This window comes from Lampris incognitus, chromosome 8 (assembly GCF_029633865.1).
Source record: "Lampris incognitus isolate fLamInc1 chromosome 8, fLamInc1.hap2, whole genome shotgun sequence".
Taxonomy (NCBI): domain Eukaryota; kingdom Metazoa; phylum Chordata; class Actinopteri; order Lampriformes; family Lampridae; genus Lampris; species Lampris incognitus.
Window position 1 is genome coordinate 54,777,672 of NC_079218.1, and position 27,736 is coordinate 54,805,407.

The 27,736-nt window shown below is 44.6% G+C and overlaps 1 protein-coding gene across 3 annotated transcripts in view; it reads left to right on the forward strand.

Annotated features, from left to right (window-relative positions):
* The window catches only part of hlcs (holocarboxylase synthetase (biotin-(proprionyl-CoA-carboxylase (ATP-hydrolysing)) ligase)), a 44,830-nt gene extending 18,682 nt beyond the window's left edge, over positions 1–26,148 (forward strand). For 2 of the 3 annotated variants that reach the window (XM_056284979.1, XM_056284980.1), the window contains 8 exons: positions 172–1,193; positions 1,591–1,770; positions 3,944–4,224; positions 7,559–7,626; positions 15,055–15,215; positions 22,602–22,716; positions 23,982–24,195; positions 24,785–26,148. In XM_056284979.1, the coding sequence (XP_056140954.1) occupies positions 172–1,193; positions 1,591–1,770; positions 3,944–4,224; positions 7,559–7,626; positions 15,055–15,215; positions 22,602–22,716; positions 23,982–24,195; positions 24,785–24,956 (2,213 nt within the window). In that variant the 3' untranslated portion in view covers positions 24,957–26,148. The remainder of the gene's footprint in view (positions 1–171; positions 1,194–1,590; positions 1,771–3,943; positions 4,225–7,558; positions 7,627–15,054; positions 15,216–22,601; positions 22,717–23,981; positions 24,196–24,784) is intronic. The other variant, XR_008810609.1, reaches the window with a different exon arrangement.
* Positions 26,149–27,736: the final 1,588 nt, after the last annotated feature.

Sequence of the window (27,736 nt, forward strand, 5' to 3'; positions counted from 1 at the left end):
GAACATTATCAGATTTGAGTCATATGTATTTGAAATGCATTTTTCCTTTATCCTGCTTTGAATTGTTGTAAATGCACATGCAAAAGAGAAAATACATTTCAGGCAAATATCAAGCATGTTTTGCAGCTCAGCAAAGTGACAAATACTTTTACTTCTTAAACCTTCTCTTAGCTGTCCTTCTCCAAGAATCCGCCCTCAAACAGCTGGAAGTGAGGCAACATCTGGCAAGCCAGAAGAATTTGATTTCACTCTCACCCAGCACACAGACTGAGACATTCCTCTCGGACCCATCTCAGGGTTTTTCCTGTGATTGGTTAGCTGAGCCCCAAAAAGGCAGTCTTCTCCGAGCACCAGAGAGAAATGGTGGGATAGAACAGATGCAAGAATCACAGCCCTTCCACAATAGCCAAGTTTTTGGAACTGTATGCAAGGAGGAGGTGCAGTCCTTGGGGAATCATCACCACATGGATGGCAATGGCCACCCACTCCATCTGTCCAGCTGCCATGAGTGCTTGGAGCTGGAAAACAGCACTATCCTCTCTGTTAGGTATGCCTCAGTGGAGAACATTCCTGAACTTCCTGATGACAGTTCCACTGATCTGGTTAGTGGATATGAAGCCCAGGATGATGGTAAAGGGTTTCTTGATCAATGCGGTAGCATTAACTCTAATGTTAAACCACCCAATGTGCTGGTTTACACAGGTGGCTGCCAGGAGCGTTATCAGATAATCCATGAGCTTTTAACTGAGTGCATCAGTATGGACAACTATGTAATATACCACCTACAGCCACAGCACGTTCTAACTGGTCCTTGGCTAGAGAGCACCATGCTGCTGCTGCTTGCTGAGGAAGAACCCCTGGAGCCAGAGATACAGACCTGTTTCCTCACATACCTGAGCCAGGGTGGCAAGGTCCTGGGATTGTCTTCTACCCTCTGCCCTGCAGGGCTCTCTTTGGAAGCCAGGCATGGTCAGCATAGGCAGGTCAGCACTCTAAGCTTTACCAGAGAAGACAGCACAGAATTGGAGCTGAGTGTGCTGGCTAATGGAAATGTATTCATCAGAGACCAATGGGGAGGAGGAGAAGTAGAACTGTGGGGAGAGCTGAAGCAAGCACATCTTAATGGAGAGAGAGATATGGTCATTGTTAGGATGACTCATGGAGACGATGGAGGGGAAGCTGTCCTGTGCCAGGTAAAGACATGCAGTTGTCTGATTGTGCTGGGTTGATGATATTACTAATAATTTAGTATTATGTGTAGACTACCTTATTAGAGTTAATGTGAAACACTTGTCCTGGCAATGGGAGGTTATTAAGGCATCTCCGCCGGTCTCCTTTACTTTATCCGTTCATGTAATCCATCTTTAAGTGGTTAAGTAGCCGCTTGTGTTTGAGGTTGTTTTTTTTTTTTAATCAAAGGGCCTTTATAGTTAGTAACCTTCAGTTGACACTGCACTGATGTTGTAGAATACTGTTTAAGTCACTTTTGATTATCATATTGTCTGATTTTGAAGGGAACCTAATATACATTAAGTTACATAACAAAAGTATTTCAAAATCTCTTTTAGACATGATTTGCTCTAACTGCAGGTACACCTGGAACTTACTCCAGACTCACAGCAAGTGACAGCAGAAGGCTTTAATGACCTAAAGGTGAGCAATGTACATCGCTACGAGGTCCTGACTGAAATCCTCACTTCTTTGGGCCTCTCTTGTGAACGAAACCAGGACCCACTTCCGACCGCGATCAACATCCTTTCCACTTCTCAGGTATAGCCCTCAAATCAGTGTTATCAATTCAGTAGTACACAGGATCTGATGTTAAATCCCTTGTGTTGATAATTATGGTGGTACACACAGTGGTCCACTTCAACCAAACTACTTTGCACACTTTTTTCTACATTTAAGGAGAGGGCTTTCTCTGGAGTCCAGGCATGGTCAACCTCAGGCAATGCAATCATAAATCTCCATAAACGTGATTCCAAATAGCTTACTGGCTACCAAACTGTGACAATCACTAAGAGTGCTAACATGAGGATTTCATGGGAGTTATATGTGGTGGTCCCCTTCCTTCTCAGTTGTTTTGTTGAATTAGGCCCAAGCCACCTCCAGAGTGACCGGAGGGTGTGCTCCAAATATCGGAGCATCACATTGCTCAGCCTCCCTTGGAAAGTCTACTCTAGGGTGCTGGAAAGGAGGCTTTGACCGAACCTTGGATCCAGGGGGAACAATGTGGATTGCGTCCTGGCCATGGAACAACGGACCAACTCTTCACCCTTGCCGAAGTGCTGAGGGAGGCATGGAAGTTTGACCAGCCAGTCTACATGTGTTTTGTGGACTTGGAGAAGGCTTACGACCATGTACCCCAGGGCACTCTGTGGGGGGTACTACACTTTGTTTATACAAGCCTTGTATAACCAAAGTGGGACCTGTGTCAACATTTTCGGCACAAAGTCAAACACGTTTTTGGTGGGTGTCGTACTCCGCCAAGGTAGTCTCTTGTCTCCGATTCTGTTTGTGATATTCATAGACAGGATTTCAAGGTGCAGCCAAGGTGAGGAGTGTGTCAGTTTTGGGAACCTCAGAATTGCATCTCTGCTCTTTACAGATGATGTGGTTTTGTTGGCTTCATCAGAATGCAGCCTCCAGCACGCACTGGGGTGGTTTGCAGCTGAGTGTCAAGTGGCTGGGATGAGAATCAGCACCTCCAAGTCTGAGGCCATGGTTCTCTACCGTAAAATGGTGGATTGCTCCCTCCGGGTTGGGGATGAGTTGTTGCCTCAAGTGAAAGAGTTCAAGTATCTTGGGGTCTTGTTCACAAGTGAGGGTAGGATGGAGCGGGAAATTGACAGGTGGATTGGTGCAGCATCAGCAGTAATGTGGACGTTGTACCAGACTGTTGTGATACACTTCCCTCATACATATCCTGCACCACTCCTACATATGTCTCTGCAACTCCCGACTTCCTCATACAATACCACACCTCCTTTCTCAGCACCCTGTCATATGCTTTCTCTAAATCCACAAAGACACAATGTAACTCCTTCTGGCCTTCTCTATACTTCTCCATCAACATTCTCAAAGCAAACATCACACCTGTGGTGCTCTTTTGTGGCATGAAACCATACTGCTGGTCACTGATCATCACCTCGCCTCTTAAATATGATTCCTGTCTTTGGTTGCCTGGGTGGCCTCCTTTTCTTTGGGATACGACTAGTGCCGTATATTCTCTTGTACGGATTTCTTTTATTTTAGAGCTATTTTATTTCTGTTTGTGGCATCACAGGTGAAATGTCTTATTTGATATGTTAATTTGTCATGTACCAACCTTTTCAAAATCAATAAAAAAATTTGAATTGCAAAAAAAAGAACATGATTTGGCCTGAAATAAAATTTTCAGTCAAGATTTTTTTTGTTTTTGTTTTTTTTGCACATTTGCCAGATCCTGGTTATATGAGGTGCCAAATACAAAGTTTGGTTTGCCAAGTTCATCAACACAGGCTAGCAACTCAGAAGGATTACATGGTATAGTGTGTTTTCAGTCACATAGAAGAGTGGATCCTATTTGTCTTGGCCCCCACAGTAAGCAGATAGTGTTGAATACTCCATGATGACATCCAGATGTCCCTCCTTGAACACCAGTTACAGTCAATGAAAATGTGAAAATCCTTTAGTCTATCTGACCCCACAATAACAGTAAATCTGTAATGCAAATTGGTATAATATCTCAAGTGCAGTTTTTGATACAATAATGTTTTACTATGATCATACAAAAAATAATTATACACCATGTTCCTCTAGTCAAATTCAACCAGAACAATAAGGAGTATTTTTATATAAACTGATAGATGTCTGATGAGAAGTTTACGTGGTGTATACCAGGGGATCTGTGAAAGATACCTTTTGAGATTTTATTGTATTTTACTCCTCTGTTCCCTCACAGAAGCGCAGAGCTGACTTCCTCATGTGGCTGCACAACCATGCAGACAAAGATGGCCTAATCAAGTTGACCAAAGCCTCCCTCAAACTTGTGTCCAGTGCTGAGCTTCAAGATGGACACGTGCTGCCTCAGGGGTGCTTGGCACTAGACACCAACCCTCCAGAGTCCCAGAGCTGGGAAAACTTTAACCTGGAGACCTACAGCAAGCACCTGCAGTCCCATTTGCTGGGGCATGTTGTGCTCTACACAGATGTCACTCCTTCCACTATGGATCTTTTGGAAGGGTAATGTATACCATTCTCTGAGTTGTTCAGTCATAATACGACAAACAAAAGATGGAAATGTGCAAACTTACACTACCGTTCAAAAGTTTGGGATCACCCAAACAATTTTGTGTTTTCCATGAAAAGTCACACTTATTCACCACCATATGTTGTGAAATGAATAGAAAATAGAGTCAAGACATTGACAAGGTTAGAAATAATGATTTGTATTTGAAATAAGATTTTTTTTACATCAAACTTTGCTTTCGTCAAAGAATCCTCCATTTGCAGCAATTACAGCATTGCAGACCTTTGGCATTCTAGCTGTTAATTTGTTGAGGTAATCTGGAGAAATTGCACCCCACGCTTCCAGAAGCACCTCCCACAAGTTGGATTGGTTGGATGGGCACTTCTTTGAGCAGATTGAGTTTCTGGAGCATCACATTTGTGGGGTCAATTAAACGCTCAAAATGGCCAGAAAAAGAGAACTTTCATCTGAAACTCGACAGTCTATTCTTGTTCTTAGAAATGAAGGCTATTCCATGCGAGAAATTGCTAAGAAATTGAAGATTTCCTACACCGGTGTGTACTACTCCCTTCAGAGGACAGCACAAACAGGCTCTAACCAGAGTAGAAAAAGAAGTGGGAGGCCGCGTTGCACAACTGAGCAAGAAGATAAGTACATTAGAGTCTCTAGTTTGAGAAACAGACGCCTCACAGGTCCCCAACTGGCATCTTCATTAAATAGTACCTGTTAGAGCCGGTTTGTGCTGTCCTCTGAAGGGAGTAGTACACACCGGTGTAGGAAATCTTCAATTTCTTAGCAATTTCTCGCATGGAATAGCCTTCATTTCTAAGAACAAGAATAGACTGTCGAGTTTCAGATGAAAGTTCTCTTTTTCTGGCCATTTTGAGCGTTTAATTGACCCCACAAATGTGATGCTCCAGAAACTCAATCTGCTCAAAGAAGTGCCCATCCAACCAATCCAACTTGTGGGAGCTGCTTCTGGAAGCGTGGGGTGCAATTTCTCCAGATTACCTCAACAAATTAACAGCTAGAATGCCAAAGGTCTGCAATGCTGTAATTGCTGCAAATGGAGGATTCTTTGACGAAAGCAAAGTTTGATGTAAAAAAAATCTTATTTCAAATACAAATCATTATTTCTAACCTTTTCAATGTCTTGACTCTATTTTCTATTCATTTCACAACATATGGTGGTGAATAAGTGTGACTTTTCATGGAAAACACAAAATTGTTTGGGTGATCCCAAACTTTTGAACGGTAGTGTATATGTTAATGTTTTGTAAGTAGTCTATCTTTTTCACCATCTCTCTAATTTACACCATGTGATCCCCAACCCTCTCGGCCAACATTTTGAGGTGCTTGTGGAATTGCTTACCACTGGCCTGCTGAATTTAAGTTAAATCTCTAGACTATTTTTGGCTAGAGATACATCATTTAGGATATGTGTAGGAAGGTTCCACATTGAACTAGACTGAACATTATTTTTTATTCTAAAGAGGTAGAGAATAACATTCATATATCTGAAACTTTGTTGAAGGAAACACTCAACGGTAGGGAAAGTGCTCAACAAATAAGGAGCAAAATAATCCAGTGAGTCAAGTAAATTCTTTATGAGACAGTGTAAGCCTGTTTCATGCCATAAGCAATCACCAGCTGTCTACATGACAGCTGGTGATTGCTTATGGCCGTTTGAAGGAAATAGTTTAGAAATAGTAATACAAAATAGTAATACATTTGAGATTTGAAATAGTTGTTAGGGTGTTTAATAGACATCAGAATGTGTCACCAGATGAACATTCTAGATAGATAGAAGGTGCAGTTCTGTATGGACTCAGAAATGAAACTAGATGGTCCTGTGAAGATCAGAAGTCTAGCATTAAGTCGTTTTGCTAGCAAGCCTCTTACTGACAACACTCACATGAACTACGTCTTTCTTCAGGCAAATTCTTTTCATCAACAATAAGCAGAACATTACATTACCAGGGCTGCCTTTGCAGGAGGTTTCTGGGCAGGTTGGGGGGGGGCAGAGTAGTTAGAACTGGGGAAGGGGTGAGCATATTCTTTCTCCTCCAAATACTTAACAAAAGTTTTCACAAGCAACTGAATGTTTAATTATCTAAGTGAACAGTTGTCAGTATTAACTACCTAGTTATGTTTCATCATTCTCTCTGGTGTACAAAATTCTCCCGTGGCAAATTCCTCTTGCAGACCAACGTGCTCCATTTCAACATGAGCATAGAAACAACTTATACCTGTACATGCTTGCACCCCAAGCACAGAAACATGCTCAGTCTGGTTTTATATGAATAAATGTAGTCACTGTTACATCAACAACTGTTATATTACGCACCTCAGATGTAGTTTTCTCTTGTTGAATGAATGTAATGTAAATCTGATGTTCGAATTCAATCGCTGTCAGTGTCGCGTCAGTTCCACAAGTCCTGTCAGCAATGGATCATCTCACATCCAATGTGTTTTGTTTTTGTTTTTTTGGATTTTTCTCCTTTTTCTCCCCAATTGTACTTGGCCAAATACCCTGCCCATGGCTTTAAGGAGTCATTATTTAGCTTGCCAGCATTAAGAGTCTGCAGTAAGATGCCCATGTCAAGTTTTTTAGGGGGGATGTTTTTCCCCCTTTTTCTCCCCAATTGTATCCGGCCAATTACCCCACTCTCCCGAGCCGTCCCAGTCGCTGCTCCACCCCCTCTGCTGTTCCGGGGAGGGCTGCAGACTACCACATGCCTCCTCCGATCCATCTGGAGTCACCAGCCATTTCTTTTCACCTGACAGTGAGGAGTTTCCACAGGGGGACATAGCGCATGGGAGGATCCCGCTATTCCCCTGAGTTCTCCCTCCCCTCGAACAGGTGCCCCGACCGACCAGAGGAGGTGCTAGTGCAGCGACCAGGACACATACCCACATCCGGTTTCCCACCCACAGACACAGCCAATTTTGTCTGTAGGGACGCCCTACCAAACTGGAGGTAACACAGGGATTCGAACCGGCGGCAAGCCAAATTTTAACATGCTAACATCATTGAACATAAATGGCTCCCTATGCGTCGCCTCTTTTAGCCCATGAACTAGCATTCCTGCATCTTCACTGGAGCACCTGGGTGATATTAGTCTGACAAACTTTCAGTCGACCTAAGGTCCACTTGAGATCGCATCAATCCTTCCTTCTTGCCAAATGCACAATAAGGAAGCAATCAATAATGTGGAAATGATCCAACAAGTGTTTTGTAAATCAGTTTTGTAAATCAGTTTTCATGTTTAAACATAATTCTTTTGTTCCTCATTATTCCCTCATCTCTCTCATGTTTCTACCCAGGCTAACGCTTCACTTATCAAAGAAAACAGGGTTAATAGCTATTGCTGGACGACAAACCCGAGGCAAAGGTGAGTGTCGATCCATACTGCAGCACATATTTTGTGCACATGCACCCCACCCACCCACACACACACACACACACACACACACACACACACACACACACACACACACACACAGGTTCTTCCTCAAATGTATGAATTTGTACATGTGACATTAACAGGCCATATGAAGGTAAACATTACTTACCAAATTCTTGTTCGTACAGATTCATATCAATACAGATAGTCCCTGTTATTAAAGCTTTTGAGACTGTCTCTGTTGATACTTGGACTAAGCTCGTGTCAGCTTCTAAGCCGACTAATTGCCTACTTGACCCATCCATCCATCCATTATCTTGACCGCTTATCCTGCTCTCAGGGTCGCGAGGATGCTGGAGCCTATTCCAGCAGTCATTGGGCGGCAGGCGGGGAGACACCCTGGACAGGCCGCCAGGCCATCACAGGGCCGACACACGCACACGCACGCACGCACGCACACACACACACACACACACACGCTTGCTTGCTTGCTGGTTGTCCATCGTGCCCAATGATGACCATCTTCTTCTGTTTGTGGGTCCTTTGAGGACTCAGATAGCAGAAGATACCTGCGCAGAGATGGTTTTTAAAGTGGCATGGGGGGTGCGCTTCTCCCAACGCCACATGACTTGATTGTAGAGGAGATGGTTCCGATGGCAAGGGGGATCCCTAGACGACCGGCACCTCCGCACAACTGCAGGGGGCTGCCGGAAATCCAGTTTTTTGGAAACCGCCTCGAAGCGTGCCGCCACAGCTTGCTTTTCTGTTGGGGTAAGCTCCCTTAGCCTTATGTCTTCCCAGACTCACCCACAAGGCAGCGGGGCAGTGGTTGATAGGTGCCAGGGCATGTCCACCAGGGTGGGCCTGCACACCATATCTCTGGGGCCCACTGCTGCTCCGAGATCCCCTGCCAAGTTAGCCTGGGGCCGCAAGACCCCAGTTACCACGTGTGGCCACGGGGAGGCCTGGCAGGAGTCTTGGTGAAGGAGAGGCTATGTACTGGCAAGGGAAGGCTTACATGCTAGGATGCTTCCCTATTCGCCACAGAGGCTAGCCAGCGGCAGCAAGCTAAGGGCAGGAAGGACACAAGCGGGTTGGAAGAACACATGCACCTTCCCTCCAACTACACACTGCTGCACTAGACGCATCACAACACCCTGTGTGTATGTACACACACGCACACACACCCATTCATTCCTAGGGACAATTTAGTGTGGCCAATTCACCTGACCTACATGTCTTTGGACCGTGGGAGGAAACCGGAGCCCCCGGAGGAAACCCACGCAGACACGGGGAGAACATGCAAACTCCACACAGAGGACAACCCGGGACGACCCCCAAGGTTGGACTACCCTGAGACTCAAACCCAGGACCTTCTTGCTGTGAGGCGACCGTGCTAACCACTGCGCCACCATGCCTGCTTGACCCATTACCAGCAAAACTTTTTAAAGACCTCTGGCCTTTTCTGGGCCCTACAATGCTCGACATTGTTAATTTATCAATTACTTGTGGTGTTTTTTTCCAATAGGTCTCTTACTAACTATCGACTAGTCTCTAATCTTCCCTTCTTTTCTAAAGTACTAGAGAAAGTTTTGGGTCAACAACTTTTGACCCCTATAAAAGAAAAGTACCTATATGGTCCTTTTCAATTGGCTTTCAGAGACTGTCACTCCACTGAAACTGCTCTGACCAGAGTGGTGGATGATCTTCTACTTGCTATGGACTCTGATTCTACTTCTGTGCACCTCTACTGGACCTCAGTGCAGCCTTTGACAGCACTGATAGCTGTATACTATTAGACAGAATAAATTTTAATTGTGGTGTCTCTGGCCTAGCTCTCTTGGCTTAAATCCTACTTATCTGGAAGAAAACAGTGTGTCTGCTATCCATCCATCTATTCCATCCATCCATTATCCAAACTGCTTATCCTGCTCTCAGTGTCGAAGGGATGCTGGAACCTATCCCAGCAGTCATTGGCTGGCAGGTGGGGTCGTCCTGGGTCATCCTCTGTGTGGAGTTTGCATGTTCTCCCTGTGTCTGTGTGGGCTTCCTCTGGGTGCTCCGGTTTCCTCCCACAGTCCAAAGACATGTGGGTCAGGTGAATCGGCCATACTAAATTGCCCCTAGGTGTGCGTGTGTTAGTTTCAAATAAGACAACTGTACTTATTTAACTGAGTTTTATTTGCACTCTCAACAGCAAGTGGCCACAGACTACCAAACATTTCGACGAGTGCCTTTCACTAGCAGCGCACCTTCCTCCTAACAGCAGCGTTACCGTAAAGACTGCAGTAGAAGTGACTAACAAAACAGGCTACCGTATTAACTGTATTATAGGCACCAACAAAAGTCATCTTAACAAACTTAACAATCTTCCCTCTTTTTTTAAAAAACAAAAACTGCAAGGATAATATTTCAGGAAAACAAAACAAATGCTCAGTTATCAACAGTCAGACTCAGTCATCTAGCTTCCATTGTCCATTATTCAGTGCCTTAAGCAATACCGGGGAAGAGGCTCCCTTTTTGGTCAGACAGTCTGCCAGCTGTTCCTTTGTAGCTGACCACAGAATACGATGAATCCTTTTGTTCTGGATAAGTTCTTTGATGCCACTTATTTCTAGCCTCAGTCGTTTCTCAGTCACTGACTTAGTGGACTTGATGGCATCCACAAGGGAGTAGTTGTCTGTTACACACATCACAGGTAGGGTGTGCTGTTGGACCTTTCCTGTGGTAAGTTCAGAGTAGAGGGAGGACAGAAATATGGCATTATCAATACCATCAGCAAGGGCAAGTGTCTCTCCTGCCAGCATGCTCCGAACCACTCTTCTGATCCTTTTTGATTGCCAGCAGATTGGCGAGAATCTTCCTTCCTCGTCCATCAGCACGATGAGATGTCCTCCTTGTGTTCCCCCATCTGGGAGGTTTCCCATGGAAGCGTCACTGAAAACAACAAACTTCAAAGAGTCCTCATTTCCTAAGTTCTGAAACTTTAGGGTGACACGTTCTGATTTCAGTTTTCTTACTACCTTATTTGCTTCATGCATGGTCTGTACAGTAGCATGTTTTAGACTGGCTGCAAGGGCGCATGTATCAAACATGATATCTGGCCTACTCTGTCTAGCCACCCATAGGAGTTGTCCTATCTTTGACCTTAGTTTGTCAGTCTCACACTCTGTGAGAAGAGCATCACGCTGCAATGCTCTTGATGAGTCTATGAGAATGGGCTGAAGATTCTTTATGTAGATCTCTTGTTGCATGTGCACTTCTCCATCTACTGTGGCTAGTTCCATCCCCACATAGCGAAAGTTGTCCTGTTCTTCACGTCCCACTTGGAAAACTGTTTTGAGATGGGGAATGATTGTGGTGGCAAATTTGTGAGAGCCACCCCAGATAAAATCATCCACATGACAGGCAAGGACACCAGTCACATTACAATCTTCATCAACCCAATAGAAAACAGCAGGATCAACTTGTGACATTGTGGCCTCTGTTTTCAGCATCGTTGCTTTGACTCTGTTGTACCAGTAGAGCGATGCATCAGCGAGTCCATAGACACATTTTTTGAGCTTCCACAACGTTCCCTCACTTTGAGCCTCAGGAGTTGAGCGAACGTGGATGTCCCGAGACAGCTCCATTCCCTGAAGAAAAGCTGACTTGATGTCCATAGAGTTTAATGTCCACTTTTTCTGACATAGAGCTGACATGAGTAGTCAGAGGGACTCTGATGAGCATGTAGGTGAGTGCTTCTGTAGATCTTTAGTGTTGAATTCTTCAAAACCCCTAGCCACAAGACACGCTTTGGGTATTATACCATCAGGGGTTTCTTTCAGTGTACATACCCATCTAGTGGACACATGCCTTTGACCCATATCTTTTACCTCCTCAAACACCCCATTATTTTTCCAGCTACTGATTTCATCTAGTTTAGCCTTATCAAATGAAACACCATCTGTGACTAATACATCATTTCCCTGCATTCAGAGCATAGTTCTACACTATCCAGTGGATTAACCTGAAGATTGTCTACCTTAGTAAGATCAGCTGACCCCATAGTACCAGCGATGTCAGATGGTTCTAAGTACTGTAGGTTGTACCAGTTTCTGTTATTTCCTGTAGCCTTTCCTGCTCGTCCCATCACTTTAGCTCTGTGAGAGGCACCTGTTACATTATCCACAAAGCTGATTGTTTGACCTGTTTTCAGTCCTAGGGAGGCTCCTACCTTTATGCCTGTCTGTTGATTATCCTTATGATTGTTACCTTCAGTGACATCTGTATCATTGTCTGTAACACCCCCAGCCTCACCGTCATTGTTCATATCAACATCTATGTCACAATCAGTGCCAGGTATGTTCCCACTGTTATTGTTAACAACATCCACATCACTATCAGTAACAGGTACATTCATATTGCCCTCAGTAACATTCTCCCCAGGGTGCTCTAGACCCCCACTAGCACCTACTTCACTCTTATCAACATTCCGCAGCCTAGAATGATGAACCCTGACATAGGTCCCACCATGGCGTACAAAGATCACCACCCCATCTTGTCCTATCACGACTCCAGGACCTTTCCACTCAACACAGTCTGTCCTTTTGTAGAACACCTTGTCCCCAGTTTCATACTTCTCATCTGTTGGACGAAGTTGCTTTCGTAGAGCTCTTCTGATTCTCTCTGAGCACTCTGCCTCTGTGAAAGCTTTCCTTGCTGCATGTAATGCTGTTATGTGCTGTCCCACCCATGCACTCATAGTAGTTTCCTCCAAAGCAGCAAAGCAGGTGGCTGATCCACTAACACAGAGGGAAGATTCGGATTCTGTCCAAACACCAGCTGATGTGGGCTGAAGCCATGTACATTCTGCATTGTGTTCTTTGCCATGAGTGCCCAATCCAGTGCAGTTTTCCAGTCAACTCCGTTGTCAAGTTTTACCTTCAGCATTATCTCTGTGAGCGTTTGGTTATGGCATTCCAGCAAGCCATTGCTCCATGGACTATAGCCAGCAGTCATCTCTCTCTCGATGTTGAAGTTCTCTGCCATGTCTCTTATTTCCTCATTATTGAACTCGCTGCCATTGTCGCTGAAGAGACGCTCCGGTGGACCATGGACACTGATCCAGGAATGTACAAAGCATTTTACTATCACACTTGGTTTCTTTGAGGTCGCAATGCCACCCGCAGTGAAGCGTGTGAAGTGATCGATAATGTGCAGGTACCACACATTCGGTTCTAGCTCATGCTAGCTAGCTCAGACTACTGCCACAGTCTCATTTTATCGGGAGGCCATGGGCAGACCAACAGCAGGATTGGGCTTAGGCTTGCTGTACTTAAGACATATCTCACATTTTCCTACTATCTCTTCTAGAGTAGCAGTGCTCTCATCATCAGTGTTTCCAGCATTTATCAGCAGCTTCTTCATTTGTCAACTGATGCATGTCTGAATTGCTTGTGAAGTTTCAGTAAAGCTTTGTGTTTTTGTTCCTTAGTCATATTCTCTGTGATGGCCAGGACCACATTCGCATATGTATCGCATGGGGACTCATTATCCTTTATGTTCAGACAGTAGTGTCCTGAGGAGGTCATCTCCAGAGCTACCGGTTGCTGAAACATTATTGCTGTATCGTTCTCCAAGTTCAGCACAGCTCCTGCTCTCTTTAGCGAAGTTTTACTCAGCAGTAAAGGGATGTCAGATGGGACCACTTCTGTTTCTATACAGCATTTTGTTTCTCCTATCTTGGCTGGTATCTTGACCTTTTTGTCGAATGTACAACTCGCCCATCCCCAAACTTAAAAGGCTTGCTACTCTCTGTTAACTATTTTCTGTACTTCTTTCTCATTTAGTCCCCCTACATAGTTATTCAGCCATTTTTCACCACAAACAGTCCTTGTGCACGCCGTGTCAATGACAGCTGATCCCAGAGCCTCAACCATGAATATTTCCATATCCGATTCCTTAGAAAACAGTGTTACATTACACTCATCAGGTTCTTCTGTGCATTTTTCTTCTGTCATCTTTACATGTTCTTTCTTATGTGGGCAATCTTTCACCCAGTGGAATGTGCTTTGACAAATCCCACACTTTGTTCGTCTTCCATACTTATCAAGTGGATTTGTGCCTGCGAGTGGTCCTCTAGCTTGCGCACTTTGGGCTCGTGGCTGCGGTTTTCTTTGATCTGTGTAGTAGGCTGCATCCTGACTCACGTTATTGGCTCCCGCCTTCTGCTCATGTTTTCCTCCGAATATGCGTTTCAGTGCTGACTTCATATCATCAAAAGTGTGCTTACCACATGCAGTCAATGCCAGTTACTTGTCTTTCACACCAAGACCTGCTACATCCAGTAGTTTAAACGCCAAAACAGCGTTGGGCAGAACCATCTCGAATTTACGGATCCTGTTGTATTTCTGTTCAAAATCAACAATAAAGTCCACCATCGAGACGCCATTTTCCCTCGCTATTCGATCAAACTCAGAATAGGCTTCGTAAGCCTGGTCTTTCTCTTCTCTCAAAAAAAACCGTGTCAAGTTCCCCAATCAAAGTGGTCATTCCATCATACTCATTTAGATCATCCACATTTATTCCTAAAGCAGTATCCCTCGCTCTACCTGTCAACGATAGAGCCACAGCAAACGCTTGCTTTTTCTTGTCCAAGTTCGTCGCCCGTCTCCATATTTCCACTTCATTTTTCCAGTTTTCATACGGCTTCTTTTCATCAGATCCAGGAGGCTGTCTGAAGTCATTCGCGGCAGCCATCCTCTGCTACCAATGTTAGTTTCAAATAAGACAACTGTACTTATTTAACTGAGTTTTAATTGCGCTCTCAACAGCAAGTGGCAACAGCCTACCAAACATTTCAACAAGTGCCTTTCACTAGCAGCACGCCTTCCTCCTAACAGCAGGGTTACCGTAAAGACTCTAGTAGAAGTGACTAACAAAACGCTACCGTATTAACTGTATTATAGGCACCAACAAAAGTTATCTTAACAAACTTAACTGTGTGTGTGTGTGTGTGTGTGTGTGTGTGTGTGTGTGTGTGTGTGTGTGTGTGTGTGTGTGTGTGTGTGTGTGTGTGTGTGTGAGAGAGAGAGAGAGCCCAGTGTGATGTCCTGGTGGGCTGTCCAGGGTGTCTCCCCGCCTGCCACCCAATGACTGTAGGCTCCAGCATCCCCGCGACCCTGAGAGCAAGATAAATAGTTCGGATAATGGATGGATGGATGGACATTGTCCTCCCATTGTTGACCTGCAGTCAACTTATCTATCAAGTGTATTGTGAAAAAGGATGTCCAGCACTTCTATAGAGCTTAGCTAAATGTGATAAAAACATTATATGTATTTGGTAGAAATACTAGCAAAAGCATTTCTTATTGTTATTTCTTACCAGTTTTACTGCCATCCACTTGTCTTTTTGTCTTTTTAACGATACTTCAGGCCGTCGAGGGAATGTTTGGCTGAGTCCCAAGGGCTGCGCCATGTTCACATTGAATGTTCAGGTGGAGCTAAACTCCAGGCTTGGTCAGCGGATTCCCTTCCTGCAGCATCTGGCTGCCCTGGCTGTGGTGGAGGCCGTACGCACCCTGCCCGGATATCAAGTATGTAACCTAAATACAGTGGCTTTCTAAAGGGTTCAGACCCTTTACTGGACGTCCTATTATGTGAAATTAATATTACATTATATTTATTAAATTCATATTTATTTATTAAATTTATATTATTATATTTAAAATTAAAATTACAACTTCATTTGCAAACATTTTTCTCTAACACTGAATCCTCAAACCAAAGAATTTCAAGGATAAAATAACTTTAAGTTAATGTCAGCAAAAACTAAAGAGAAAAAAAAACTTAATTAGAAGGATTGCTTAACTATTCAGACGCCCCCCCCCCACCCACCCACCCAGCCCCCATATTGTGATTTTTGCAGATTCATGGTATTTTAAGGATGTTAATGACCTTCTGAACTAGTGTGAATTAAATGCTCCGGAAATCAATGTGAGAAAAGCCAGTGACTTTCACCAACAGAAGATAAGTTTTAAATCTGCTGCCACGAGCAGAAATAAATTGGGAAACTTGAAAAGAAAGTCAGTTTTTTGTACCTGGGAACAAATATTTTGATGGAAACTGATTTTATTCATAAAATTAACTTTTTTAAACCAAACGTAGGCAGTTCACTGGTAACCTTGCATGTGATTATTTATTTTCACTCCCATCTTTTCAAATCACATTCTGTTTTAACTGATTTAAATGTATTTATGTATTCATGAGCTTGGTGCTTATGTTGTTTTCTTGTGTGTGCATTATGTGTATATGCCAAGTGTTGCCAATGACAAATCTCCACTTGTGTGGACAATATAGTTTTTCTTTTCTTTCTTTTTTGTATATATATATATATATATACCTTATTTTCCATTGTACAGAGACACACCAAACAAAACAAAAACATCTGGACAATTAAGTTTTTCTATTGCTATTTACAGTGGTAACAATTAATTTACCTTAACAAATCCCCAAATTAAGCAGTCTCTGGTTGTGTGCGTTAACAGTGGCTCTAAATAAATAAATAATGGTAGATGTCAGGGGGGGACACCTACTATATGGTCAGGTAAGTGAATTTGAAACAAAGACTCGACCATGAAGACCAAATACCTTTCAAAGCAAATCAGGGATAAAGTTTTTGCAAATCACATCACGAGACGGGTACATTTCTTGTACCTGTCTCATGATGGGTACACCTCTTAACCCTTTGAGCACAGGCTGCTCCATCATCAAGAAATAAAAGCATCACACCACACGGACACTGCCTAGATCAGGCCGTCCTTCCAAAATGAGCAGCCTGGCAAGTGGGAAACTGTTGAGAAATGCTACTGTGAGGCCGACAAATGGCCAACCACAGCAGCCCTGGCCAGCCGGTTCCATCCCACCTGCTGCAAGTGTTTCTTGCCCAACGGCAAACCCTGCAGTCTGAAGTCCATGTGCCTCCCTAACTGTGGCTGTCACCACAACTCCCAGCTGGTGAGTCTGATGGCTGGAAGCCACCTCATGGAGGGGAGCTGAGAGGGGCTATGGTCCAGGTGGCTGGGCTTTCCCAGGTGGGGCAGTCGGGTGAAGGGGCAGGGAAAGGCTCCTCCACAAGTGGACTGCAGGAAGATTTTGCAATAGGGACATTCTGGTGGATAGCCAAGTGAGGTTTGGTAACCCTGAGTCAGAATCTGGACAGCTAGCCACCACACCTAAGGAAGTCAGAGCCCTGGATCCCTCCTGAGGGAAAAGATGCAGCCACCCTTTTGTCTCTCCAGTGCACTTCTGTGGGGTCAGGGTGGTAGTCTTCAGCCAGGTTTCCTTCCCTGTCTCAAAGAGTGGGAGGAAGAGTGTGGCGGAGAGGGGTGTAGACCATCTTCTCGAGTTAGCCTAATGAACTCGGGGCAGATTAAATAGCATCGGCTCTCTGTCCCACAGAACCTTGGCTGTGGCATTAGTTTGCCACAGTTACATTTGGTGCAGGCACAAACGGCACATCTCCCAGCCAACATTGTTGTGGTGGCAGCGTGCTGTGGGGTTGCTTCTTCTCAGTAAAGAGCTTGTCAAGAATGAAAGGCAGGAAGTACAAATAAAATACTAGAAAAAAAACACACTTTAGTCTGCTAAAGACAAAAAAACTGGAGGGAAAATTCATCTTTTAGCACAAAAATTACCCAAAGCACAAGCCCAAAGCTCTTTAATGTCATCCATATTTTACATTTTTTGAGTTGATATTTTGAGTTGAACATTGTACAGCCACTTTTTTTAATCAGCAAAAACAAAAAATGAGTTGAATCTCCCTCAGCTCTAGCCAAATGGAGAAGCAGAAGTACATGTCAACTACCAACATCAGGGCTCCGCGCCAGTTCAAGGAATGAAGACGAAAACTAGAAACAAACAATATTTCACCTGGAACAAAAATGAAAACTTAATCATCTATCATTGTTCTTGAGCAGAAACATTAAATTGAAATCTCTATTACCGGTTAATACCATTATTTTTCCATTTTATGTAGTGTTCAACAAGAACATTTTTTTTTCTCAAATGCAATTAAGATTTCCTCAAGAAGTATTATTTCCTGTTTTACTTTCAAACTCACAAATGTTTTTGGATCTATATGATGTCTTCGCGTGCCTTCATTAAATAAATTAAATAGTGTTCTTATTCATTGTGTGCTGTCACTGCCGTCTCTTCCTGAAACACCTGCTCCAGTCTTTTCACCCATCATGTCCACATTCAAGTATCTCGGGGTCTTGTTCACGAGTGAGGGTAGGATGGAGCAGGAGATTGACAGGTGGATTGGCGCAGGGAGCTGAGCTGGAAGACAAACCTCTCAATTTACCAGTCAATCTTCGTTCCAACCCTCACCTATGGTCATGAGCTTTGGGTAGTGACTGAAAGGGTGAGATCGTGGATACAAGCGGCTGAAATGAGTTTCCTCCATAGGGTGTCTGGGCTCAGCCTTAGGGTGAGGAGCTCGGACATCCGGAGGGAGCTCGGAGTAGAGCCGCTGCTCCTTCGCGTCGAAAGGAGCCAGTTGAAGTGGTTCGGGCATCTGATTAAGATGCTGGAGGTTTACTAGGCATGTCCAACTGGGAGGAGACGCCAGGGTAGACCCAGAACTCGTTGGAAGGACTACATGTCCAATCTGACCTGGGAACGCCTTGGGATCCCCCAGGAGGAGCTGGATGGCGTTCCCGGGGAGAGGAACGTCTGGAGTGCCCTACTTAGCTTGCTGCCACCGCGACCCGACCCTGGAGAAGGCTATGTCTGGAGTGCCCTACTTAGCTTGCTGCCACCGCGACCCGACCCTGGAGAAGCGGCTGAAGATGAATGAATGTCCACATTCAGTACTTAGTTCACTAGCTTGCGTAATCCACAGATGGACCGAGATCAATTGATCTCACTTAAGTTATGAAAGTTTTCTGAATATAAGACTACATTTACATTAAAATACAGACTTTGACAGTAATGCTTTGAATCGAAAACACACATTATCTCGCCTGTGAATGAAAGAGTCATGGAGTGACGCAACACCCGGTGCTACTTGCTGAGCATTGTTGTTCTGTATTAAAGCAAGGTATTTCAGGCTTATTCAAAAGAAAAGAAAAGACGAAGGCCAAAGAGGAGGTTTATGGATGTGGTGAAGGAGGACATTCAGGACGTTGGCGTGACAAAGGAAGCTCCAGAGGACAGGAAGTGATAGAAAGGGGTGAACCGCTGTGGCGACCCCTAATGGGAGCAGCCGAAAGTAGAAGAAGATGATGCCAGGCTTATTCACATGCCCTTTACAATACAATACATATTTGCATATTCCACTTGTCAGCAGCTTGACAGTAGGGAGGAGGTTGAGTAGACAGACGAAAACTACACCATCAGCGTTCTTTATTCACCTTCCCATCACAACAAATGTACATGTGAGCCTTATATTTACATGCAGAATTACTTTAATTTATCATTACCAATTCTTTTTCACATCACCCGTTAACGAGTCATGAGGGCTGGCCTGCTGTGTAGATTACCTGACATGACCTTTTATAATTTCAATTTTATATTTCACACCAATAACATTACCCAGAAATATTTGGGGGGGGGGGTTTCGTTCTCCCCAATTGTATCTGGCCAATTAGCCCACTCTTGCGAGCCGTCCCGGTCGCTGCTCCACCTCCTCTGCCGATCCGGGGAGGGCTGCAGACTTATCACATGCCTCCTCCGATACATGTGGAGTCACCAGCCGCTTCTTTTCACCTGACAGTGAGGAGTTTCACCAGGGGGACGTAGCGCGTGGGAGGATCACGCTATTCCCCCCAGTCCCCCAAACCCCCCGAACAGGTGCCCCGACCGACCAGAGGAGGCACTAGTGCAGCGACCAGGACACATACCCACATCCGGCTTCCCACCCGCAGACACGGCCAATTGAGTCTGTAGGGATGCCTGACCAAGCCGGAGGTAACACAGGGATTCAAACAGGTGATCCCCGTGTTGGTAGACAAATATTTAGCATTTTACCTTTTACATTTTTCCTGATTTCTCCATTTTCTCCATTTTAAATGTTTGTTAAAAAGAACAGTGCTAACTGCTATTTTATTGTGTCGTAACTGGTTTGGGAATGTTATGTTTGGGGTGGAACGCAAGAATGGCAACATTAAAATACCATTTTTGCTTGAAATAAACCGACTGAAAAGAAAATGTGATTTTACGCCCTGATCAAAATCAGTTTCTATCCACACTGAAAACTGAGATGTCAACAGTGTATTACGCAAATATAGCCTGCATTTTACTACGTGACTTAAAGGGATAGTTCGGTTTTTTTGACATAAAATGGATGACTTCCTAACTGGTGGTGATGTCGATGCGTGGACTTCAGCCTGGTCTGAGTCCCGTGCTGGAGCATCTGGCCACTTGGTGCAGCGCGTCAGCAGCCTAGCAAGAAGAATGAACAGAAGCAAACCGTCAGCTAAGAAAAACAGTTCAAGTGAAAACACAAAATGCAACCAAAAAAAAGTTCTGTAGAGGAGCACAAGCAGGAGTCGTGACAACTTTCTCTTTCGGCTACACAACGTGCACCATCTATTCCTTCCACCATTACAACAAAAAACCCGCGCAGCGGAAGTGTGTCACTGTAAACCCGAACCGAGGAAACAGCAGCTGTAAACTAACGTTCCTACCAGCTCAATAAGGGGAATTATGTATCCCCATAACCACTACAGCTCTACCCATTCACAGCAGACTACGTCTTACATGTATTACCAGTGCTTTCTTCTCACAGACAGATGTTACGTCTTTGCACTAATTTGTTTGTGGCAGAATGGTTGTGTATGGTACCTTGGTGATACACCGGTGTTCTTAAACGTCACATGTTGTTTTGCTGCCGTTCATTTTTCTCCAGCAAGCTTTAGGGCTGTCACAATTATTACGTAATCGCCTGATCGCGATTATTTGACCTGGCCATGATCATTTTGGGTAATCGTAGAATCGTTTCCATTCATTTGTATAAAAACAACTGGGTGAAACTAACAGAAATGTCATATTTCCATCACAAGTTCCACGTCGTTTTCCACGGTTGTGGCTAGATGAGGTATAGCCACGGAAGGAAGTGACGCAAAATCTCGCCGGGCATATTTCGTTGCCATGGCGCTAGCTAGTCTAGCTCAGTGGTTCTCAACCTTTCTGGGGTCCTGGACCCCCTGCGTATTTTTGATCTACCCTGAGGACCCCTCCACCTGATCTTGGGGGAGGGGGGTTGCAATTCGGTAGAAACTGCATTTTAAATTGCATTATAGCATTTATTCACTCTTTGGGGCAAAAATAAGAGCTTTCAGTTGTAACTTAGATATAGTTAACAAAACAGAATATGTATTCAGTAACTTTCAGATATATGTAACAAAACAGAATATGTATTCAGTAACTTTCAGATATTTGTAACAAAACAGAATATGTATTTAGTAACTTTCAGATAGATGTAACAGCAGAATTTTTATGCAGTAACTTTTAACAATGCAAACGGTAGCGAGATCTCTTATTAAAATACAATAAATTACACTTGTGAAACAGATGTAATTAGAGAAAAAAGTCCTGTTACCCTTTATAGTTTAGGTAGATAAAGGTCTCAGTCACATTTGAGTAAAATAATCCTATTTCTATAAATGTCATAGGATCCTTTTTTTAAAGATATTTTATTTTCACGGACCCCTTGCAATTACACCACGGACCACTAGGGGTCCGCGGACCCCCGGTTGAGAAACACTGGTCTAGCTAACCTCCTGAGAGACATGGCGGCAAATTCAGAAGGAGCCCACGAAGGCTATTTTCACAGTGTGGCAAACGCAATTACTTAATAAGGATAAATGCACAGAATTAACATTTTAAATATAATTTTTTCTCTGTGTATAGATAGCTACAATGTCGCAGACACTAGCTAACGTTAGCTACCGTTGTATATAGACTTAGCTGGCTTGCTAGCATTGGGAAGCAGTATCTACGCACAAGCAACAGTGATATTTCATTTAAAATACACAATTACCAGTCTTTATTAAATGAATCTGTCGTTATTTTAAAACTAATTTATCCGACTCATCATTCGTCTGGCTTTAAAAACCAAAGTCCAAACTCGCGGTAGCTCAGGAGGTTAGCGAGGCTAGCTATCGCCAGAGCAACGAAATACGCCTGGTGAGATTTTGCGTCACTTCCGTCCGTGGCTGTACCCCATCTAGCCACAACCGTTTTGCACCATTTGTTGTTTGACTGGCGCTCTTTTGATGACGTCATCTTGTTGCCCCCCCCCCCCCCCGGCACATGAGTGGTGAATTAGCACCAACAAACTGTTTATCTTGAGATGCTTATTCTATAATATTCGACATTTCGACGAGCATGTGTTGACATTAACGTCATGGATGTAGTTGCAAAGCCAAACACCACAGCACTGCTGGGGGCACATTTGGTTTTTAGCCAAATGAAAAAGAAGAGCCCAATAACTTGGAGGAGGCGATTTGTTGGATTTGCAGCAAAAAGGTGGCGGTCAAAAGAGCTAATACCACAAATTTAAAAAAAAAAAAACGTATCCACCACCCCACCCAATTCACCAAACTTGGATGGACGGACAGCTCAGAAAAAAGGGTAACTGGCCAAGTACAATTGGGGGGGGGGCAAAAAAACAACAAAAAAACAAAACAAAAATAAATAAATAATTAAGTGTATGACTATTAACTGTCAACTAAAATTTCATGATCATGACAGCCCTAGCAAGAGGCCAACTGACTGCAACAAGCAGTCAGATTTCCGTACACTGACCAAGCTAATATTCATGCAACGACATCACTGTTTAGGAAGGCAGTCCATCTTATGTAAAAAAAAACCCAAAAAAAACCCAACTGTCCCTTTAAAAGTACTGGTTGTTAGCTCATGGTAGGTTGTAATGTTTGTTGCACATTATGTCAATCTAACATAGCCACTTTTCATAGAACATAGACCTGAGGGTGAAGTGGCCCAATGACATCTACTACAGTAATCGAGTTAAGCTGGGAGGAGTACTGGTGACTTCCACTGTCATGGGACCGACCTTCCATCTCCTCATTGGTAAAGGTCTTCAGTTTTTCAAAACAATTATCAAAGTCTTTAGTACTACAACATTTACTTATCGATTGCGTCAAATTAAACTAGTTACTGGACAATGACGCTATGGGTAGGACCTTAGTACATGTTACAAGTCTTGTAAATGGAAGATGAAAATAGATTGGTTTCGATCTCCTTCATAATTTGGAATTATGACTGTGTAGTTTACTGCAGCTGCTTGCCCTCCATCTGAATGGGGCATGGTCTCGTATTTGATGGTCAGTCTTGTCTCTAAACTACATCACACACAGCAGCAAACCAGTCCAATGCAGATGAATCTGACAGTCTAATGACATGAATGAATCAGTCTAAAGAGCCAGAAGCTCAGCATCATCTCCACACTGAGCTGCTGCCATGCTGATGTCACCAGACTGGATACTCCTCAGGCCTCTTCTTTGCCTTAATATTCTATCTGGGACATTTAAAAATGGGGGTATAGATGAAATTGATCCCTGTCAAAGTCCAACACCCACCTTGAACCAGCATGGCTTCTCAACAAGAGGCATACGCAGCTCTATTACTGAACAGCTGTAACAGTAGGCCTGGTGCCCAGTATTCCTGCAGCAACTCCAACAGGATGATTGGGAAACAGTCCTGGGCGTTTTTTGTTTGGGTTTTTTTTTTCAATTTTATGTGCTAACTGGATCGATTGAGTTTCTCTTGCTCTGCAAAGCCGAGTTACCTGGAGTCTCTTTCATAGAACCTTACACTTCCCCAGGAATGCTGAGTATTGTGAGCTCAATAGTTGAAGCAAACCCTCTGCTCTCCCTTTTAAAAATGCTGGTATAGGGGCGTCTGGGTAGAGTGGCGGTCTAGTCCGTTGCCTACCAACATGGGGATCGCCAGCTCTAATCCCCGTGTAGCCTCAGGCTTGGTCGGGCGTCCCTACAGACACAATTGGCTGTGTCTGCGGGTGGGAAGCCGGATGTGGGTCTGTGTCCTGGTCGCAGCACTAGCACCTCCTCTGGTCAGTCTGGGCACTTGCTGGGGGGAATAGAGGTAACTTGACCAACCAGCGGTGAAGCTAGTGCAGCAACCAGGACACATACCCACATCCGACTTCCCACCTGAAGACACGGCCAACTGAGTCTGTAGGACGCCCAACCAAGCCGGAGGTAACACAGGGATTCGAACTGGCGATCACCATGTTGGTAGTCAACGGAATAGACCGCTATGCTTCCCGGACGCCCATTTAATTTTGATTTTAACATTATATTCTTAACTTACAGGATGCGGCTTCAATGTCAGCAACAGCAACCCTACCATCTGTATTAACGACCTGGTCAGGCAGCATAACCGAGAGCACAGTTCCAGTTTAGAAGCCCTGGATATGTCCCAGCTCATAGCACGCACTGTCACTTCCCTGGAGGGGCTAATATCTGTCTTCCAGCAAGAGGGACCAGAGGCCATCCTGCCCATCTATTATAAGAGATGGATACACAGGTGGGCACTGAAAACATTCCGACCAAGTTAACCTGTAGTACAATCCTTGATAAACAACGTTCTTTAAAATGAAATTTCTTTTCATCATTTGTCTGCTCCACAGACATCAGAATCCAAATTAGTACAGTAGATATGACAGAGGATATGGCACGGTGGCGCAGTGGTTGGCACAGTCGCCTCACAGCAAGAAGGTCCTGGGTTCGAGCCCTGAGGTAGTCCAACTTTGGGGGTTGTCCAGGGTCATCCTCTGTGTGGAGTTTGCATGTTCTCCCCGTGTCTGCGTGGGTTTCCTCCGTGTTCCTCCCACGGTCCAAAGACATGTAGGTCAGTTGAATCGGCCGTACTAAATTGTCCCTAGGTGTGTGTGTGTGCGTGGGTGTGTTGGCCCTGTGATGGCTTGGGCGTCCTGTCCGCGGTGTCTCCCCGCCTGCCGCCCAGTGGCTGCTGGGATAGACTCCAGCATCCCCGCGACCCTGAGAGCAGGATGGGCGGTTTGGATTATGGATGGATGGAGTTGACAGGGTTTGTAAATATGGAAAAGATCTGTTGTTCAGCAGTCTGACCTTGAGTTGTTCTGTCTTCGTTTCAGTGGGACTTGTGTGCACCTTTGGAGTAAGGATGGACCAGAGGCAAAGGTGGTAGGCCTAGACGACAATGGCTTCCTACAGGTGTACTGCGAGGAGAAGGGTGTGGTCTCAGTGGAGCCTGATGGCAACTCCTTCGACATGCTGAGGAACTTGGTGGTCACCAAGCAACATTAGGAACCTTCTGGAGAACGTTACCTAAGACTTACTACCACAGATATCAGTCAAGTCAGGATTTGAGCTTACGCGGTAAAATGGGGCTAAAGTTTGTATTGACATTTAATTTGACCTCTCCAACCGCAGATTTCATGTAATTATATTCCAGTGTGCATCTTGTTCTCGAATTGTTTCTATTTTCCCATATTTTACTTCACCACATCAGACTAAAGGGGAGACTAGCACTTCTGTTTGCTTTTGTTAAAGTAAAAAAGTAAGTAAATAGTAATTATGGTACCCTGTTCATTAGCAGAGTATTGGGTTACTTTGTTCAAGGGTTTAAAGAAATATTTATAATACTTGCATCATTTATTGGTAAGTAACTAATCTTTTTGCCCCCTCTGTCTCTCCCCCAACCAACTGCATCCTCCACATCAGCATTTCACCAGCATTTAGAGTACTATATACCTTTGATTATGAACATTTAATATTTAAATAATTGAGAACATTGTAGATGTTTTCTGTCATCTAAACTTGATTGGCAAATATTTCACTCATCACTTGAGCTCTTAATCGCTCTACCTGTAGAATTACAATAAACTACCCAAAACAGTTGCACTTCATTCATCTCCGTGTCCTGCGTTTGACCTGCCCTAACAGGAGCAGTGGGCAGCCAAAGGGCAGCTCACTGGATATACCCTCAAGTTCTCATGCCGGGGCCTTGGTCAAGCGCAGTGTCAAGAGTATCTAACCCAGTGGTTCTCGAACTACTTCCTGTCATGCCCCCCTATGAGGAAGAAAAATGTTTATGCCCCCCGCCCCAACAAAATGCAGCAAGTTTAACTTTATTTAAAGAACATCAGGATCATGAACATTCCTGTCACTTTGCTTTCAGTAATTTCTGTTGCGCAAATAACAAACGCAAGTTCCACTTCAACTTTATCACACCTCTTTTTGTGACATTTGTCACTAGATTGCTCCATCAGTCTGGTTTTTTTTTTCAAAAACAAAAACGAAATAAAATTGAAAAATCACTTTGCTAGAACAGTAACAATAAAGTTCAATCTGTACAACGACAAAAAAAGAACAAATGCAGATATTCGGGAAAAACGATGAGCAAGTCCATTTGTGAAAGCTCAAGTCTTATCGCTGCATTAGTGGCTGCAATGAGCCGGTTTTGCGCTGCACGTCTTTTCAAAACGGGGTTGCAGGTTTGATACCGCCACTCTCAAGTCATGTTCAATGTTGAGCTTAGATCTGTGCTTTGTTTCAAGTGAGGCAACAGCAGAAAAGCCCATCTCACAGAGATAGGATGTGGCGAAGGGAAGCAGAATGCCCACAGCCCTCTGTCCTATGAGTGGATACTCCCTCTCCACACCACGCCAGAATTTACTCAGTGTCTGAGCTGTAAAGTTCAGCCTCAGGGTGGAGTCAGATGTCATCTCGATGAACTGGTCCTCTTCAGCAGAGCCGAAATCAGCAGGTGCTGCTGCATGAATGGATCTGTCACCCAGTCATACCTCAGATTCACTGTTGTTTGGGAGGTATTTTTGAAAGAATCCTCTCAGGGAAGAGATGTGCTCCTTAAGACATGAAATCGCCGTGGTGGCTCTAGAATCACTGGTTTTAACAAAGTCACTCAGACTCTCAAATAAATCAGTATTTCCTTGATCAAGTCACCTGCCCACATCTCAGGCTTTGGAGTGAATGCACTGATCTTGTCTGCCAGGTGAGGAAGGTGCTTGTCTCTGCCTTGAAGCTGAAGATTTAATTTATTCAGCTTTCTAAATATATCGCTGAAATAGGCCAGGTTCATCAGAAACTGTTCCAACACTAAACTTGCTTGCAACTTCATGCATACGCTCCTCCTCCAGAAACACCCGGATATCCTCTCTGAGCCCAAAGACTCGCGACAACACTTTACCTCGCGAGAGCCACCTAGCGTCGCTGTGAAACAACACAGCTGACTGTTCAGCTCCTCCCATCTCCTCACAAAGTGCAGAGAACAGCCGCAATCTCGGGGGTCTTGTTTTGATGAGATTGACCACGCGATCGGTCAAAACCTGGTTTGGGTCAGGGCTAATCCGTCTTGATGCTAGCACGTCTCTGTATATGACACAGTGCGTCCATTGTGCATTTGGCGAGACCCTCTTGATTAGTGCCTGCAATCCCTTCGTTTTCCCTGCCATGGTCTGGTCTGAGCAGCATCCGTGCAAACGCCCGCACAGTTCTCCCATTTCCGCCCATGTTCTGTCAGGTAACAGTCAAGAAGCCTAAAGAGCTCATCAGCTGTCGCTCTACTTGGGACGTACTTGCAAAACAGCAAGTCCTCACACGGGGGGCGTCCGGGTAGCATAACGGTCTATTCCGTTGCCTACCAACACGGGGATCACCAGTTCGAATCCCCGCGTTGCCTCCGGCTTGGTCGGGCGTCCCTACAGACACAATTGGCCGTGTCTGCGGGTGGGAAGCCGGATGTGGGTATGTGTCCTGGTCCCTGCACTAGCGCCTCCTCTGGTTCGTCGGGGCGCCTGTTCGGGGGGGGGGGGACAGTGTGACCCTCCCACGCGCTACGTCCCCCTGGCGAAACTCCTCACTGTCAGGTGAAAAAGAAGCGGCTGGCGACTCGTATCGGAGGAGGCATGTGGGAGTCTGCAGCTCTCCCCGGGTCGGCAGAGGGGGTGGAGCAGCGTCCGGGACGGCTCCGAACAGTAGGGTAATTCGCCCTTCGATAAGCCACGCCCCCAAACGCAGAATGGCCAATCACAGCGCAGCAAAGGACAGACGTCCGACACTTTCAT